The following is a 16,865-nucleotide window of genomic DNA, read 5'->3' on the forward strand; positions in this document are numbered from 1 at the left end:
GCTGCCCGTTGGGGGCCCCTGCAACGGGGTGGGCCCCCGCGGCACAACTGCCCGCCCCTCCCCGAGGGGTCGCAGCCCCCCGGGCCGCCCGCCCCCTGGGACGCCGCCCGCCCCACCGCGGCGCCCTCGCGCACCCCCGCCGCCCTCCCCACCCCGCGGCCACCACGGCCGGCACCAATCAGAGCGCCCCTCCCCAGGGGGCTCTAATTGGCCAGCTCCCCTGCCCATCACCCCTCCCTTTAAAGCCACGAGCTTAGTTGCCTTCCCGTCCCTGGGCAGTCCCCGCCTCCTCAGCGGGGCCTCCCCCAGGAGCCTAGATTTTGAGCGCTCCGGTGCCTCCCGCCGGCCAATGGGAAGGGCGCGCTCGGGGCGGCTTGCAGGCGATAGGCTGGCGGGGCGGTGACGCGCGGGCCGGGCGTTAGGTTTGAATTCCAGGCGCGCAGCGCGGCAGGAAGGCGGGGCCGGGCGGTTAGGGCCGGCGCGGCGCGGCGAGGAGCTATTGCCGAGGCGATGGCGGCGGCGGCGACAACAACGACAAAGGGCCCGGTGCAGCTGCCGGCGCTGTGTAACTGGCGGCTGGCGGAGTTCCTGCGGCAGGTGGACGACACGGACCTGGTGTGGCTGCGYGAGATCCGCGAGGAGGCGGCCAGGATGTTCAGCAGGTACCTTCCCCCCTCCCATCCCCCCGCTTCCCTCACGCGCCGGWCCGGACCGTTAGGCGCTGTTAGCGGCCTCTCCCCGTCGGGCCTCTACCCTCATCTCTCTTCCCCCCTTTCCCTGCCGCGCAGCCACTACAGCGACGAGCCGGAGCTGATGCCCAAGACGCCGTCGCAGCGGAACCGGCAGAGGAGGAAGCGCCTGTCCGTCCTGCAAGACGAGACCCAGGAGCTGGGCAGGAAGAGGTAAGCCCGGCGCCGCCGGCCGCTGCGCGCTCAGGGAGCGCCCCGGGGTCGTCACCTCCCTCCCCGGGGCTCTTAGAGCGGGAAGGGTCCCCGCCTCCACCGTGGCGGCCTGCCCCTTTTCACTCCCGGAAAGCTGGGGCTAGAGGCCAGGAGCTGGGGAGCAAGCATGAAGTTACTGCTGCTTGGGGTCCAAAAAGTCACAGCTGAAAAGCGGTTTTATGAGAAAGGATAACTTGATTAAAGATATAATACAAAGGCTTATTTCGAAGGAAGCCTAAAGATAGGTGTAAGCTTCTGAAAGCCTGGAAAAGCTTGCTTGAGAAACAAACGTTGCGCAAAGACAGTCGTCTCCCCATAATCTTTTCTCTAATTCTTTTTCTTTTGTACTATTAAAGGTTCAGTTATGTGTTTCATTCCAGAGCTGTTATTAACCTAGTGGTCTAAATGTGTTATAACATCAAGGTTCTCTGTTGAAAATGCACTGTGTAAATATCTTGACTTTTGTCAGTCAGTTTCTTCTTATATGTCTGTATTTTTTCTTTCTCTGGCACTCTTCTTTCCTAAAATGTTATTTTAATTAGTTTTCTGAGTACATTGAACTCTTAAATTGGTTCTCCTACATCTTTSAGTTTTGTTATCCCTGCACATTCCAATTTATCTAAGGGAGTGCTTCAAGCCCTATGCTGTTTCTAGCACATGCTTTACAGAACACTAGTAAATTGCTGTACAGAGGCCTCACAGACATGTGGGCAAACTATTTTTACTTACTGTGTTTTCAGWCAGAAAATAGTGATCTCTAATCTCTAAATGGATAGATACGTAGCTGTTTTGTTAGGAATTTGTGTCTATTCCTGAATCCAGTTCCAGCCTAACATGCTGTTTCTATTGTTAGATTATCTAGACGGCGGAAAAGCAGCATCAAACCAGCACCCTCCAAGCGATATTCTCAAAGACTTCAAAATAAAGAAAACTTAGAACTAATCAGGGCTGTGGCTGAAGAAGTCTCTCCATCTCAGCAACTGACAAGATCCCAGAGGGCAACGCCTGCTAAGTGCTCAGAAGCCCCTGCTGAGTCCCTGCCTTCTATCCAGACAGTAGAAGGGAAAGTTCCTTTAGTAGAAATTAGTGTCAGTGATCGCATCAGTGCTGAGTTACACGTGCAGAAGAGTGTATCTAAATCAGCAGAGAAGGTCTCCACAACCATCCTATTGCACCCAAATGATGCTTCTCCAAAGGAAAGCAGTGCTGCAAAATTGCAGCCTGTGCTTGCAGCCTCTATGTTGGCGGTGCCTCATACCCCTGAGGCAAAAGACACAGGAGAAAGCAGGAGTGCATCTAAGTTGAAGATTGCAAATGCAGCTGATACTACAGTCACTGTAAATGAAGAGCATAAGGTGGAGGAGGTAGATGTCTCTTCTCAGGTACCAGAGCATAATGAGGAGCCTGAGAAGGAGCTTCCCCGATGTATAAGGGATAGTCCAGGGACTCCTACAGGCTCTAGGTTGAGCCGTCGCTCGGTGCGCAGAAGTCTGATGGGTAGGCCTTCCATGATTCGCAGGACCTCGTTGGCAGAGAAATACTCACTAGCCAGCAAAAGGGAAAGTATGATCCGGAAATCTGTCAGCAGGACAATGGTTAAGAGGAAGGCAGCTCAAAAGACATCTGTGTCCTCCAGTCGCATGAACTGTAAGTTTGAATGTTATCTGTTATCAGAAAAGTTTTGCTTTGAGCTATTTGTATTTACTTTGTTGCTTTGCTGCTTTCTACYGCTGAAGAAAAGCTATGTTACACAGCTGATTTTTCCATCTAGGTAGAGTGGGTGATCTTCCTAGGTTAGACAAACATTCAGATAAATGTGCGTTCAAGTGGCTTTCTAGAAACCTAGCTGTATAGAGAAACCTTTGATGTATTAACTGTGCTAGCTAATAACTTACAGCCTACAAATTTGGCCTTGTTTATCACATGGGAGAATAGCTTAAGGCCTTCTAAGTGTCTTCAGTGGCTGCTTGTCAAGTTAAAGAGGAAGCCAATGGATGGGGCTCTTAAGCRGYTSCTRSYAGSARCYGCTTCTTAAGAGGGGTATAGGCTCTCACAAAAGCTTGTGTGTTTTCTGGGAAACAAGGTGGCTATTTTTTTTTTTAATCTACTGCTCTTTAAACAGAATCTGCTCATAGCTCTAGAACTCCAGTTTTGAGAAGAAAATTTTGAGGCTGAACTCTGTAAATCTATTACAAAAGTTTGGAAGACCATTTTAAGTTACAGTAGAGACATTTCTGTGAAGAATGTAAACTGATTTAAATGTTCTAAATGTTCTTGCTGCTAGAATGTGATCATTGAATTTACTGCAAGAAAACAAAGTGATGGCATCATTTCTATTGAGCTGAGCAGCAGACAAAAAACAAGTGGCTATTAAGTGATGAATAAATAAATGACTCCTGAAATGCAGATGATGCAAGAGAGGCTTCCCTGTGTGGTTCAGGGTGTCAGAAGTTCCGGAGAGATTGGCTGTTTTGCACAGCATACTTGGTTCAAAGGATAGTAGTTGAAAGAATGTTGCTGTAATGTTTTATTCTACAGTGTTCTTGTTGTGTAGGATTTGTATAAAACTCAGTATAAAACTGAAGCGYCTTGAAATATTATACTTGTACAGCAAAAACTGGATATGTTTAGACAAACACTTTAACATTTTTCTTCATACCAACTCAACCAACTGTTCTGTCGGAATGATTTTCCAGAAACACAATACTGTGCTCCCTGTGGCTTTCCCTGTGTTGGTAACAGGGTAATGCAAGAGCTCTGTGTTAGCTTCTGACTCTGCTCTGCGGGTTCCCTAAGTAAAAATGAAATTGTAGGAATGGTGTTCTCAGCTGTAGTTTAGATGAAGTGGCACAGAAGTTTTTTATCTTATGTGGTCTAAATAAGTTTTCATCATCAGGATCTGGATTATCTGAGAGGCTTAAGGAAGGTTTTATTCCTTCCCTCTGTTAGCAAAACCTGAGAAGACTTTTCTGCACAGTTTGAAGTACTGGATGTAAGGAGAATAACTGATGTTTTTCAGGCAGCTCCAGTCAAGCTGGTTAATGTCTGAAGGTCCAAAGCGTGTGGCTGTTGCATAGGTATTAAGCAATTCCACAGACCTCTGTTGTCTCTGCTTCAGACTGCACTGGATGTGGGTACAACAYGGGTGTTTGTATTTTTGTAAATTCTCAAATGGAAGTATGGGAGCCCTGATGCAGCACGCTCCATATTCTCACAGTGACTGCAATGTCTACGCTTCTCTAATATGGAGGCTACATCTCCTCCTTAATAGTGGTTTACAGTCTTTGTTGATACTTCAAAGCTAGATAGCATTGAGGTAGCTGGAATACTTAGCAGGAAGCAGCACTCTGACTGTAAATAATGCTTGTGTTTGGATATGGTCCTACAAAATGAATCTGAGCCCCAGACTTGTCAGTCTTAATGTAAGCACATGAAATTTCACTTTGAACTCATCTGTAATTGCAGGCAATGTTTTTTCTACTGCCACCTAAGTTGCCCTTGCTTGAAGCAGCACGCTTCTGAATTGCAGGGCAGTAACACAGGAGGCAGAGCAAATGCCTCTACAAAGTCTTAAATGAGTCCTAGCTTGTACTTGTGTATTATAGTTTTGGCTTTTCTTTCCATTCAGGTCCTAGGTCTGGAGAAGTGCCAGTGGATGAAGAAACAGTTTTCAAAACTGGGTGAGGCTACCTAAAGAGATTCCTTTAGCCTTGATATCATGGTTGGAGACKTTTTCAGTGGCATTTTTGATTAAAAAATGCACTGTTTGCAGATAACTATTAAACATGGCTGCCTTCTTTCCTTTTTTTTGTAGACCTCACTCTGGACCTTGTACCCCCTCAAAGTTGGTAAGATTTGAGCAGATGTTAAAAATATTTCTGTTTGTGTGAACTTGTGACTGAAATGTGTTAAGTACATCTGTTTRTTGGGGGATTAGGAGGACTCTAACACAGCCAAGTTCAGTCAACATGGTTGTATAAAGAAATGAATAAATTGAATAAAGAAAGCTTAGAGCAGTTGAATACATACATGAGCCTATTTATAGCCTATCTGCTTCCATAGACAGACTAGAGATAAAGTTTGATATTGTCAAGTCAATCACAATGTTCCAAAATCAGTATGTGATCACAATGTTCCCAAAATCAGTAAAACAAAATCGAGAAAAGTTTTATCTGGGAGAATGAATGAGCACGTGTGACTTGAGGCTTATTTTGGATGCAAGTTGAGTTATCCTGTCAGTATCATGTTATAATCTGAGATGCTGCAAAGTGAAGGCTAGCTGAAATTAGAAAATAGTATTCTCTTTTTTCATCTTATGTAACAGCACCAAATTCAGACCTTTGTATTGCTGGTATTCAGAATAGGGGCCTGCTTTCTGGCTCTTGCTGGAGACAAACTCTATTCAATGTGGAATCTTTATCCATGCGGATAAATAATATTGAAATTTAAAAAAGGACTTTGGTTGTGCAGAGTTTGGACACTATTACTATTTTGGTATTTTAAAAGCTTCTTTTGACGTTTTCATTGGCTCTGCAAATTATATGAAGCTCGTCAGTTTGTGTTATGGTGACCACAGAAATCTGCAAATATCGTTCAAGTCAAAACATCTTCCTTCAGAATTCTCACTGGCCTCATGAGGAAGAAATCCTAGGATTTTGTGCAGAATCACATGAATTCAGTCTTTGGTTATTGAAAGTGATGGAGCTCTATGCTGGAGCGTAGATGGAGCATCATATGCTCTATGATGAAGCTCTGCTGCTTCAATAAGGAAGGACAGGCTTATACATACTTTTTTAGCTGTGCTTTTCTACCATCTCTGAAAGTTCAAATAAGTGCGGTTCTTCTATTGGCCATGGATGATTTTAGCTTGTCTGAGTTACAGCTGTGGAAAAGCTTGAAGTGAAAACGTTAAGTGGGAGGGGAAATCTGCTTTGCAGATATGTGAATAGGACTAATCTTTTGTTTGTACATCCTCAGGCATTTGTAAATGCAATTTTTCTAGTCTGCGTGATGTATTTGATCTGTTGTTGACCTTCATGTTGTATTTCTGTGCCACTGCTGTTGGTAGTAAAATCTTATAACCCACCTKGTTATTAGCCTTGGCCACTAGGTTACCTTATCCACTCTATCGGCATTTTTCTCAGCAAACCAAACATGGTTTAGTTCCTGCCAAAGACTACTTTTGGGAATTGAGTAATTTGAAAATGCAGTGACTCAGCAACTTCTTCAAAACAGAAAATGTTTGTGTCCATAGGAACAGATAAAGATAATACCTGTATACATGCTGTTACCAGATTTTTCTCAGGTCTGATATCTGAGTTTTTCAGATCATATGCTTTTGTTTGCCTAYAGATCCTTTCTACTATTATGTTATACTTAGTATGAGACTCTGTACTTTGGATGAGACTGCTTTCTTAGAGAAGGCAAAAAGAAGTGTGGAAACTTTCCACCTTATTTGTGGCTGCCAGCCTACCTGCTGTCCAAGGTCAGGTGGAGGGGCAGGTCTTGATACTTACAGTGGAAGTGATGCTTTTATTGCTAGCAAAGTGCAGGTTTCAAAAGCCTTTGYCGGCTTCCCATAGGCATATAAAACCATTATTACAACTAAAGTAATTTCATACCAGTTTAAGTGCACAGAAGCAAAATAGCAGCACATATTACATTAGTAACAGAAGTAGATAAATCAAGGACATGAGCTGTTTGTAGTCACTGTCTCTCTGCTTGTCTGTTTGTCCTTGCTAAGTAAAATGAGCTGTGTCTGATTCTTTGCCTGGACTCCAGCAACCAYAAACTGATAACCATCTTGGAAAGCTTTGTCCTTAATGGCTTATGAGTTTGCTTGTTCAGTTGGAGTAGCAAATCCCACAGTGTGCATTCATGCTCCATGTTAAAGTCTGTGCTTCTAGTGATGACATGACAGCAAGGAGTTTAGTAAGGYGGTGTCCTGAAATATCTTTCACAGCTGGAGCTAAGGACTTAAGTCTAGGTGCTGGTACCACTACTTTCTAGTATGTATTCCCTTGCAATATTGCAAACTGTCTAAATCAGTATGACATCATGGTTTGAAACAGTAAGTGGCTGTTTCTGTGTGAGAATTGTGCTAAAACCTATTTGCTTTTTCTACAGAATCTCCAAAGTCCAAGAATGTCACTTCACACTCAAAATCTCAGCAGAAATGAACAGCTGGAGGAGACTAACAACAAAGGTAACTTCCAGAGGCTTCTTTCAAGCAGAAATTTAAATGAAGTCATGGCTTTGTTGGGAGACCAGGAAATCTGAAAGATTAGCTATTTTGTTTGAGAGCCTGATCAGGTTAAAAATKAAAGACTAATCTGATCTTTGACAAGCAAAAATTTCTTTCAAGAGGTTAAGAACTGGAAGTTCTGTGCTGGAGTTGTCTTTTCTGCCCAGGGAAATGCGTAGAAATAGGCTGTGATGTAATAAGGGTGGAGGGATATGTTAGCAAGTTCCTGGAAGGGGTAGTTGAATGCAGAAGCAGGCAGTTGCTCTGAAGCTTTGCAGAGCATCACAGCATTGTATTAATGCAAACTGCATAACAGATGATTTCAGACAGCTTTACTTTATGCTTTGAATGATGCTGTGTGGTTACTTGCTGAAAGCAAATAAGGTCCTGCTGTGCATAATTTGTTAGGCATATTTAGTCAGGAGAGAGAGCTCCTAAGTATGTCTGTACTCAAAACTCTGCCAGAATGGATTTTTTTTTTGGCTAGAACTAACTGAGTAACTATGTTTTCTTTCAGAAAGTAACTTAAATAAGAWTGAAGAAACCCAGGAACCACCCCAGAGTGCCAGGTATATTCATAGAATCATCCAGGTTGGAAGGGGCCTCTGGAGATCTCTAGTCCTGGTCCCTGCTCAAAGTAGGGTCAACACTGAAACATTGTTGAATGGCTTCAATGTTTTGTGACTAAGAAATTTTTGCAATGAGGCTTCTTTGCCTGTAACGAGAAGAGGATTTAATTTGTGTCTTCCTTCATATTAGAAARATTTTCTTTAATAGCTACTTGAGTATACAAAATGAAATTTCTTTTAAACTAGAAAAGTTTGGACAGTGTTTTTTTAAACCTGACTCTGGCACTCAGGAGGGTTTACCACGTATAATGATCTATATTTTTTCCTCGCAGGAGAAAGCCAAGTTACAAAAGAGCTGTGGATCAACGCTATGACAATCAGCAAGCAGAAGATGGAGGGCTTTCTCCTCCAAGAAGAAAGACCCCATCCCCTCCCTGTCCAGCCAGTAAAGTAAGATGCTTGCGTTCCTGATACACTGCACCTAGACCMCTTGCCTATTTAGTCTCCTGAGGATCACTTTGGCATTCTTCTCACAGGTTGTACGTCCTTTCAAAACATTTTTGCACACTGTGCAGAAGAACCAACTCCTTATGACCCCAAGTTCTGTGGGGAGAAATGGTGTAATGAAATCTTTTATCAGGTACAACACTCCTCTCCAAACTGATCCTAAGGTAAGACGAGACTCTTAAGTCATAGCCTCGGAGATGGTGGGTGTCCAAGTTAAAGCACAGATACCAAACAAAATTCACARCCCATAATAAACCAAGGAATAATATACTTAGGAAGCAAACAACCCAGCTAACTCAGCCTTACAGGAAGAAATAGGAACTTGTCCTGAATGGGTTAGTGGAAGGAGTATGCCAACGTTCAAATCTAATAAGCATTGATATCGACGGAGTATTAATTGTTGCAACCAGTTGTTAACAAAGATTAGATAACAGGCCTGTGTTGCTTATAGTGAGGTATGCAATTCCACACTCAAGTTTACAGCATCATGGGGGAAGTTCCTGTACCTAAAGCAGAGTAGTTTCTTGGGCAGATGGAATTTGAGAGGGTCTGGTTCTAGACTTCCAAAGGGAGTTGGTTTCCTTCATGCTCTGTTTATGCAGAAGACATCTTGCAAAAACTAAAGTTTTCTGACTTCTAGCCTGTATGTATTGCTTAAAGGTGTCATATTTTGTCAGCTGTTACTTAATGAGTCTTGCTCTATTCCCTAATGATAAACTTCTCATCTGTTGAAGTGATGAAGGATTTAACTTTTAATGTCAGCAGGAACATGAGTGAGATTAATCTCCATACTGGTGAATGAGCTGATGTGATGAGAGAACTCTTCCGATCAGTGAATCCTTTACTTCTGTTCCATTGAATGTTGTATTTTAGGTTTCATTCCAATGCAGGCAGCTTCCCCTCAGCTGTTTTATCTGAGCACTAAACAAACTAAACAACACTTGAAAAATAAGATATAATTGTTAGTTCTAAATTAGCTAGTTTAGGTACAAATAACAACCAATTTACTGCAATATGGAGCATAGCATAAACTAATCACCTGAATATTTACCCTGCTTATCAGTGATTTTACTTGCTTTGAGCCTAGGGCTGCCATAACTTGGCAATTGCTGTACTCAATCTAACATTGAATTAGTTTGTCTTAATCTGTTTGCTGTGACTTTAGTTCTGGCTGTATCTTGCTCTTCTGATTGATAAATATACTTAGGTTGTGTTAGCTGGATTGTTTGCGAAAATGGGGAAATGCRCTGCATTTCTGTGCAGGTGGTATATGGGGCTGACTGTGTGTCTGAGACAAACTATAAGGACTCTAAATGGTGGTTTACTGTGAGATAAATCTTTGTGGGAAGCAAAGAAGCCAATGGGAATTTTGATTTGAAGTGAGSAAGGTGTTTCCTAGAGTATCATCTCTCCCTATAAATCTACAGGAAATCAGTGGTAATGCTTGGCAGTGATAATACTTTTTTGGTTCTTTTTTTTAAGTCGTGGTGTTGTCTGCAGCCTCTACAGAAACTTCTTGGACTTTAGGAGCTGATGGTTCTATTTCAATTTCCAAGCTCCTCTTGCTCTTAAAGATTAACACTACTGCCTTGTTTTTCATTGCATCTGTTCCCAACTAGGTATGACCACATCATAAGCTACTTGAGCTCTTTCTCAAGCTTGTCCCCTGGTTGTGGCTGTGGTTACAGCTCCTTGGTGTTGTCTCTGTGTCCATAATTACCTGAGCACACTGAGGTAGAAAGAAGCCCTTGCAGTTGGGTATAATCACTTTTTAATCAACCTCAGGAAAAGGAGAGGCAGAAGCTAGAGACACTGAGGAAAAAGCAAGAGGCTGAACAGCTGAGAAAACAGAAATTGGAAGAAGAAAAGAAGCGGCGATTAGAAGAGGCAAAGCTGTGAGTATATGCTTTCTACCTTGTTCATATTGCTCTCTGGGCTTGTAGGTCCTTGCATCTAGGTCACTTGTCTTGCAGAGTCTATACATGCAACAAAAATTCCTGTTAGCTTGCTCTYGCACTGTAAGATGATATTTGTTCTGTTAGTGTCTATCTAGGATGCTACTAAAAAGTTCAACTTTTTCACCTGATTGCCAATTCAGACTTTCGCCTTAAGTCCCCTGTCTCAGATGAAGCTTTAAAAATATTGCTGATATTTAAACTAATGACCTACTTAGTTCRTGGAATTTCATGCTGCCCAAGAGCTTTGTCTTTTTGCTTTATATTTGAGTTCCTTCCACAGACCTTACAACTCATCTAGGCTACATTGATAAAGTTAGGCTGTGTCCTACAGGAAACGYGAAGAGCGTCTGCGCAAAGTGTTACAAGCTCGGGAACGGGCAGAGCAAATGGAGGAAGAGAGGAAAAGGCGCATTGAGCAGAAGATAGCTCTGTTTGATGAAAAGACTGAGAAGGTAAGACCCAGTGTATCTGTAGAGTTCATTGTGGAGAGCAAAGAATCCATTGAGGTAAATCATGCTGTGCTAATGTGCCTTCCAGAAGAGAAGCTGAGGCTGCTGAAATCCAGAGAATGAACTGGAAAATCTTTGAATAAAGATCTTTCCAAAAACCAGGCATTCAGTGAGTTTGAGCTGCTGTATTGGTCTTAGTTACAGCTAATAGCAGATYAATAATTCTGGAAAACAAAGCTTTTAATCTAAATGGGATGTATTTAGGCTGGCTTTGTTTACCTCAAGTTGTTTTCCTGTTTGACTAATAGATGAACGGGTGAAAATAAGCATACTTTCTCCAGAATTCCTTGTATCTGAGGTTTTCAGAAAACTTGCAATAGGGTCATAACAATTGTTCATCTGCCTTCAATTACCTTTATGTGCTTTACTTATTTTATGATTCTTACAACAACATCAGAATACATTTTATTAGGTGTAAAAATAACAGAATCTTAATCCTTCCTGTGGAAATCCAAAGGAAGGCTGTTTCCCTAACTATTACYGTTTAAAAATAATGCACAGGCTCCATTGACTGCGAGTGGCAAAGAAGAAGCCTTTGCTTTGTAAGAGGGTGGGAGCTCTTCATCTTTGAGATTTACTGTTTTGGTACTTCACATACACATGTATCTGGCTGAATACCTTAGTCTCAGATGGGACAGTTCTCTGCCTATCTTAGGTGCGGGAAGAAAGGTTGGCAGAAGAAAAAATCAAAAAGAAAGCAGCTGCCAAGAAAATGGAAGACGCAGAGGCCCGACGCAGGCATGATGAGGAGGCCAGAAAACAAAAAGCACTGCAACAGGTCTGTCCTGGGGTTCATGTGTTAATACGTCTGTTGCCTGTCATTTCGCATGCAGTTAGCAGGGCTGTGATCTGCCACAATCTTGTAGGTGAGGAGGCCAGTAAAAATATTTACACTAAGAAACTGAGTGAAAATTTTGCTACTGGTGAGGAAATAAGCTTAGGCTTAAAGCTCTCTGCAGTGCTRTGCTTCCTTTTACAATATATTGTGAGCTGTTATTGATGACTACAAGACACATTTCTTCTGCAATCCTGGCCAGATTCTTACTGAAGACCTTAATTTATGAATCAGCAACTATTAAGTTTCTCGGTTAAGGAAACTGGACAGTTATGTGGGAAGAAGTAACATACTTAATCTGTCACCTCTGCYGCTTGTGGAGTGGCATGGTGGCCATTGGGCCCTGTGGGGTGCATGGTGGACAGAGTAAGGCCAGTATGAAAAATCACTGAAAAGATGATGTAGCTACCTTGAAAGCATATGCTCTACCTGTTAGTTGTGTGTTTTGCTGCTGTAGTGATAGGTGCTGAGGATCAGCTCAAAAAAGCTGACCCTAGTTTTGTTTGTTCTGGAAGCTGTTTCTGTACAATGTAGGGTGAGTAACTTGTCTTGCACTTACTAGGAGGAGGAGGAACGTCGGCACAGAGAGCTAATGCAGAAGAAGAAGGAAGAAGAGCAGGAACGTGCTAGGAAGATTGCTGAGCAGAGGCAAGCAGAACAAGAGAGAGAGAAGCAGCTGGCTGCAGAGAGGGAGCTGGAGAAGAAGAAGGAGCAGGAGAGGATCCAGGCAGAAAAGTAAGATAATACCCATTTATRTACTAAACTTTGTGCCAGGATTTTGCAGTGAAGCACTACTGAAAGGTCCTAGCAGAGAAGAGCTGTTTTGTACTGTCAGCGCAGCTGTGGGTAATGAGCTGCTAGGAAGAAATTCTGGGCCTGACAAAGTAGTGTGTACAGTGAGGGGAGTGCCCTGAAGAGCTGTAAGAAAAGTGGGGCTTGCAGCAGGCCCCATGAGTGGGGGAATATGCCTGTGTAGTTCTGAGTGTGATGATCTGTTTACTTTGGTTCTCAGGCAACGTGAACAGCAGGAGAAGGCTGCTCGCCTACAGAAGGAGGTGTTGGCTGCTAAAGAACAGCTCCACAAGGAGGTGGAGAAGAAAGAAGTAAGGAAACCCTGTTTCTTGGTAGATACTTACAGCCAGGTGGATCTGACTTCAGTAGCTGTTACTGTTAACAGCTCCATAGCTCAGCTGCTTCTAAGAACCTTGAGTTGTTGCACTTCTGGACTTCAGTTAAAAGGTGCTTTTATCTGTAGAGTGTACTCTGTGTCCTTTTCAAAATATGGTGCTCGCTCCCCTGAGATGGCAGCAGTGCAAGAAGACAGGACAGATATTGCCCACATCAAATTAAATTGAAGTTTGTGGCTCTTCCCCCTTTGTGCCCAAATGTGTCCACACCTGTCTCTGTATCAAACAATAAATAAGCCCAGGCTTCTTAGAAGCAACATCTTAATTTTATACTTGTGCCGTTTGCTACAGAAACACAAGCACAGACAGTAAACTTTGTCAGGTTATTTTCTGCAATGGTCAGGACAGCACAGAATAACCAAGCAGGCTTTTCTGCTTGTAGCACTGAAGAAGAAACTTCTGATGTAGCTGGGCACATTGAGGCTTTACTTGAGTAGGAACATGTGTTTTCACCTGAACAGAGACTAATAGCCCAAAGGTTATTCAAATGACTCTTGGAATGCCCCTTTTCAAGGATTTTCCTCACAACTAATGAGATTTTACAGGAATCCCTTTGCTATTTGGACTGTTGCTTTTTTGACTTTATAAAAGAATTAKGAGAATTCACACTTCTGTTTCAAGATAATTCCAATGGGAGAGTAGAAAGYACAGCTGGAAACAGCCCGACCTTTGTGTTATGTCATTGTCATTCTACTTGATAGAGCTGTGGTTAGCAACTGATGGCAAAAGTCTGACTGCCTTCAGGGAGTTGGGTTCCTTGGTGGGGATTCTAGTGTGCCCAGCAAGCCTTACTGCGTCAGCTTCATGAAGTTGACGGGCAACTGGTGGGAGAGTGCTTGTCTGGTGCGCCACTTGTCCTGCATTGTTTTTGTTTACCATCTGTATGGCGTTCAGACTTCCAATTAGATATTTAGATTTTTTTTGTGCCAAATAAATGGATTCCTGGGTTAGTAGAATAGCTTAGTTAATGAAGTTAAACTTAATTCATTTGTGACGTGGGCTTGCCAGCAGGAGGAGCAGTGGCTAGCAGAGAAGAAGAGGCAGGAGCAAGAAGACAAGACACTGCCAGAGGAACAAAAGACTAAAGATGTAGCCCAAACACAGCACCTAGAAAAGAAAGAGGTAATTCTGCTCTCTCTGGTGGAATTTCTTTAAGGGATCACATCAGAGAACTCTGATTCCAGCACTAATGTGTTGTTGCCATGGGCAGTTTTACCATATGTTTTTTTAATTCCATTTCAATAATGAAGAGATCCTATAAAATCTTATCCTAGTTATCTGAGGCTGACTCCAGGTGGCCTTCTGTAAATGACTTGAAGTGTAAAGGAGGGAATGGAAACAACAAGCATTTGTTATGGTTTTCTGGTTGTCAGTACAAGGGGGTGGCTATTAAAGTTCCTTTGCTTCTCTGATTTTCTTCAGTTTGAATACTGATCCCCACAAACATCAGATGTTTAAATAGCAATATTTAAGTTCAAAGATGTAAACAGCCACAGGATGGCAGCAGAGTCTGTGGGCCAGTATTGCATTTGTGAACTCTTCTGATGTGACTTGATGATCCCTGGAAGTGAATATTTTTGTCTGCAGCATTTAAGACAAATATAAGGATCTTTATTCTACCTGCTTGCAAAGCAATGTATTTTAATCTTTAAATGCAAAAATAGTGAAATTACTTTCATAGGCTGTATTTCATGACTGTTTTAAGGAGCAAAACTGTTTCCAGTTTCCTAGAGGCACTTATTTCTCTTAAGAACTGATTTACATTTTGTGATTGGTGAAACATACAGTTCTAACTTTTCATCTATTCTGTGTTTTTCTTCAACTTTTTTTGCATTTCACTCAATCATGCTGTTTCTATCAAATTTATTATAAGAGTTGGTCCTGAGCTGATATGTGCTATATTGCATTTCTGAAGAAGATAATGTTCAATTTAATATTATTAAACAAGACCAAGAGTTTTAGTTGCAGAATATTTGAAGAAGGAAATTGCTCAGCTACAGCTTTCAGGATGTAGCAACTTCATTTATGCCTTGCTTGTATCAAGTGGAACTGCTGTTTCTATATTAGATGTACTGCTGGCTTGTCCATGTCATACATAGCTGCATAAGCAGTCTAATTAAAAAGGAGAAGGCAATGTAGAGTTGTAGTTGGGCAAGAGGTAGAGTACTGAGGTATTTTAGTTTTCAAGTGTCCCACTACAACTGTGAAACGTAGTGCTATGCTATTGTAGCTAATGACTGTTATATCCATCTTCTAGAATTCTCCTGTATGCAGTTCGTACCAGATGACTCCACAGGCCCTGAAAGGGCCTAAACCCCCCAAGATAAATCCAAATAACTATGGAATGGATCTGAATAGTGATGACTCTACAGATGATGAAAGCCAGCCCCGAAAGCCCATTCCTGCCTGGGCTAGTGGTATGTGTCAGCAGGTTGAAACCTGTATTGAGARTTCCCAACATTCCCTATTGCAGCTCTGTTGCAACTAATAAGACCTGGTATACATTTTTTTTTCCTAGTTAGTCCTGCTTGCATGGAGGTGCTAACCTGTGGCAGTGTGGGTGGACTGTTGAGTCAGTTCTCTGCCACCTGGGACCTTCATAGCCTAGTATTGGGGGACAGTACTCTTTAAACTGCCAACTGTGCTGCTAGTGTCATTTTGCCGGTGCAAGTGGAAGAATATTCTGAATTAGAGCTCTTGAGCCTGCTTGACACTGGCTTTAAAAAGCAATACCTGTGTCCAGATATCACAGGCTGAGTTCCAGACCTGTTCTTATCCTGCTTCTGAAAGTGTCAGTTCCACTGTTGTTTGATGTTCCACCTACCTAGGGGAGCTAAAAAGTTGCCTGGAAACTAATTGTATCTGCAGGAGGAAAAGCTACGAGACCTTGCCTCTTGTAAACTTCAGGTTCTGAACAGAATTCAGTACACGCGATATTCACCCTTCAAGTGAAAGCTTAAGGCATTACCCGTGTGCCTTAAGGCACCAAATGTTACAGGAGTTTCTCCTGTCTCACTCCTCGTATGCTTAGTAATGAGGGGAGCAGGGACATAGAGCTTGCAAGCAGTGTACACAGCAGTTTCAATTAAAATAAATTAATGATAATCTAATCTTCTGTTTCTCTAGGGAATCAGCTTAGTCAAGCTGTAATCCGCCAGTACTACAACCCACCCAATGTTGATGCACTCTTTGGGGCGATTGCAAGCCCTAAGCTGGAGGACATCTTCTACAAAAGCAAACCACGCTACTTCAAGCGCACAAGCTCTGCTGTCTGGAATTCCCCACCGTTTGCAGGTGCCAAATCAGTTCTTGGTCTGCCGTACTGCCTGAAAAAGTACTGAGGTGGGCAGTGACTGTCTCTCGTGGAATAGTGGCTATGCATTTCTGTATCTAGGTGAGGGGAGAAAAGTTACTATTCAGTGCCGGTAAATCTTTAGGTATTAGCATTGAATAAATGTCAGCTCTTAGTGGGCCTTTTGCGTTTTCTGTCTTGAGGGGTTATTTTCTTAACCACTTGGCAAAACCAAATTTTTGGGAGATCTTGCTGCTGAAAGATGTGTCTCCTTTTAACCTTAACCTGAAATTAGGAAACGCTTAGACCTTTAGGTCATCAGAACTCATCACCTAAAGCAATATGATCCTTCCTTCTTCAGCCAAGCAAGCCTGGTAGCTACTGCCAGCTGTAGAGGAAGGTTGTATGTCAGTACTGTTCCTGCCCATCCCAAGGCTAAAACCAGAGTACTTGCACAGCTAATGACCACTGCATGCATCTTGGGTAGAATCCAAATATATGTTATTGAACTGCTCCAAGAACAAGATACTAGCAGGTATGATCTTCGTCTGCAGATTGCAAAAATTTGATTGTTTTTTCACTCAGACTTTGTCAACATCAAGTGCAATTGTATGGATAAGCTATATTGATAATGATGTTACTGCAGCTCTGGGAAGTTACTGTAAGGTTTTTTCTTTATTGACCTTTCTTTATTTCTTGGAGAAAGACTCTCCATGTAACTGTCTCCCAGAAAAATCTAAACTAGCACAAGCAGGCTTTGTTATTCTAGGCTTCTTGAAACAAAATTTTACAGATGTTCTGATACAATTTCTTTCAACTTAAA

The 16,865-nt window shown here is 42.5% G+C and overlaps 1 protein-coding gene across 2 annotated transcripts; it reads left to right on the plus strand.

Moving 5' to 3' along the window:
• The first annotated feature begins 430 nt into the window (after positions 1 to 430).
• Positions 431 to 16,217, plus strand: INCENP (inner centromere protein). Of its 2 annotated transcripts, XM_085298408.1 has the most exons (17): positions 431 to 662; positions 789 to 902; positions 1,795 to 2,588; positions 4,570 to 4,621; positions 4,756 to 4,789; positions 7,068 to 7,146; positions 7,703 to 7,754; positions 8,087 to 8,204; positions 8,291 to 8,425; positions 10,047 to 10,156; positions 10,551 to 10,671; positions 11,384 to 11,506; positions 12,126 to 12,298; positions 12,576 to 12,666; positions 13,759 to 13,872; positions 15,008 to 15,167; positions 15,877 to 16,217. In XM_085298408.1, the coding sequence occupies exons 1-17, from the start codon at positions 511 to 513 to the stop codon at positions 16,089 to 16,091; spliced, it is 2,637 nt and encodes an 878-aa protein (XP_085154534.1). In that variant the 5' UTR covers positions 431 to 510; the 3' UTR covers positions 16,092 to 16,217. The 2 variants fall into 2 exon arrangements, with proteins under 2 accessions (XP_085154534.1, XP_085154535.1); XM_085298409.1 differs by lacking the exon at positions 13,759 to 13,872.
• Positions 16,218 to 16,865: the final 648 nt, after the last annotated feature.

The sequence above is a fragment of the Rhea americana genome, unplaced genomic scaffold (genome assembly GCF_003343005.1).
Source record: "Rhea americana isolate MKP2758 unplaced genomic scaffold, rheAme1 scaffold_139, whole genome shotgun sequence".
Classification (NCBI taxonomy): domain Eukaryota; kingdom Metazoa; phylum Chordata; class Aves; order Rheiformes; family Rheidae; genus Rhea; species Rhea americana.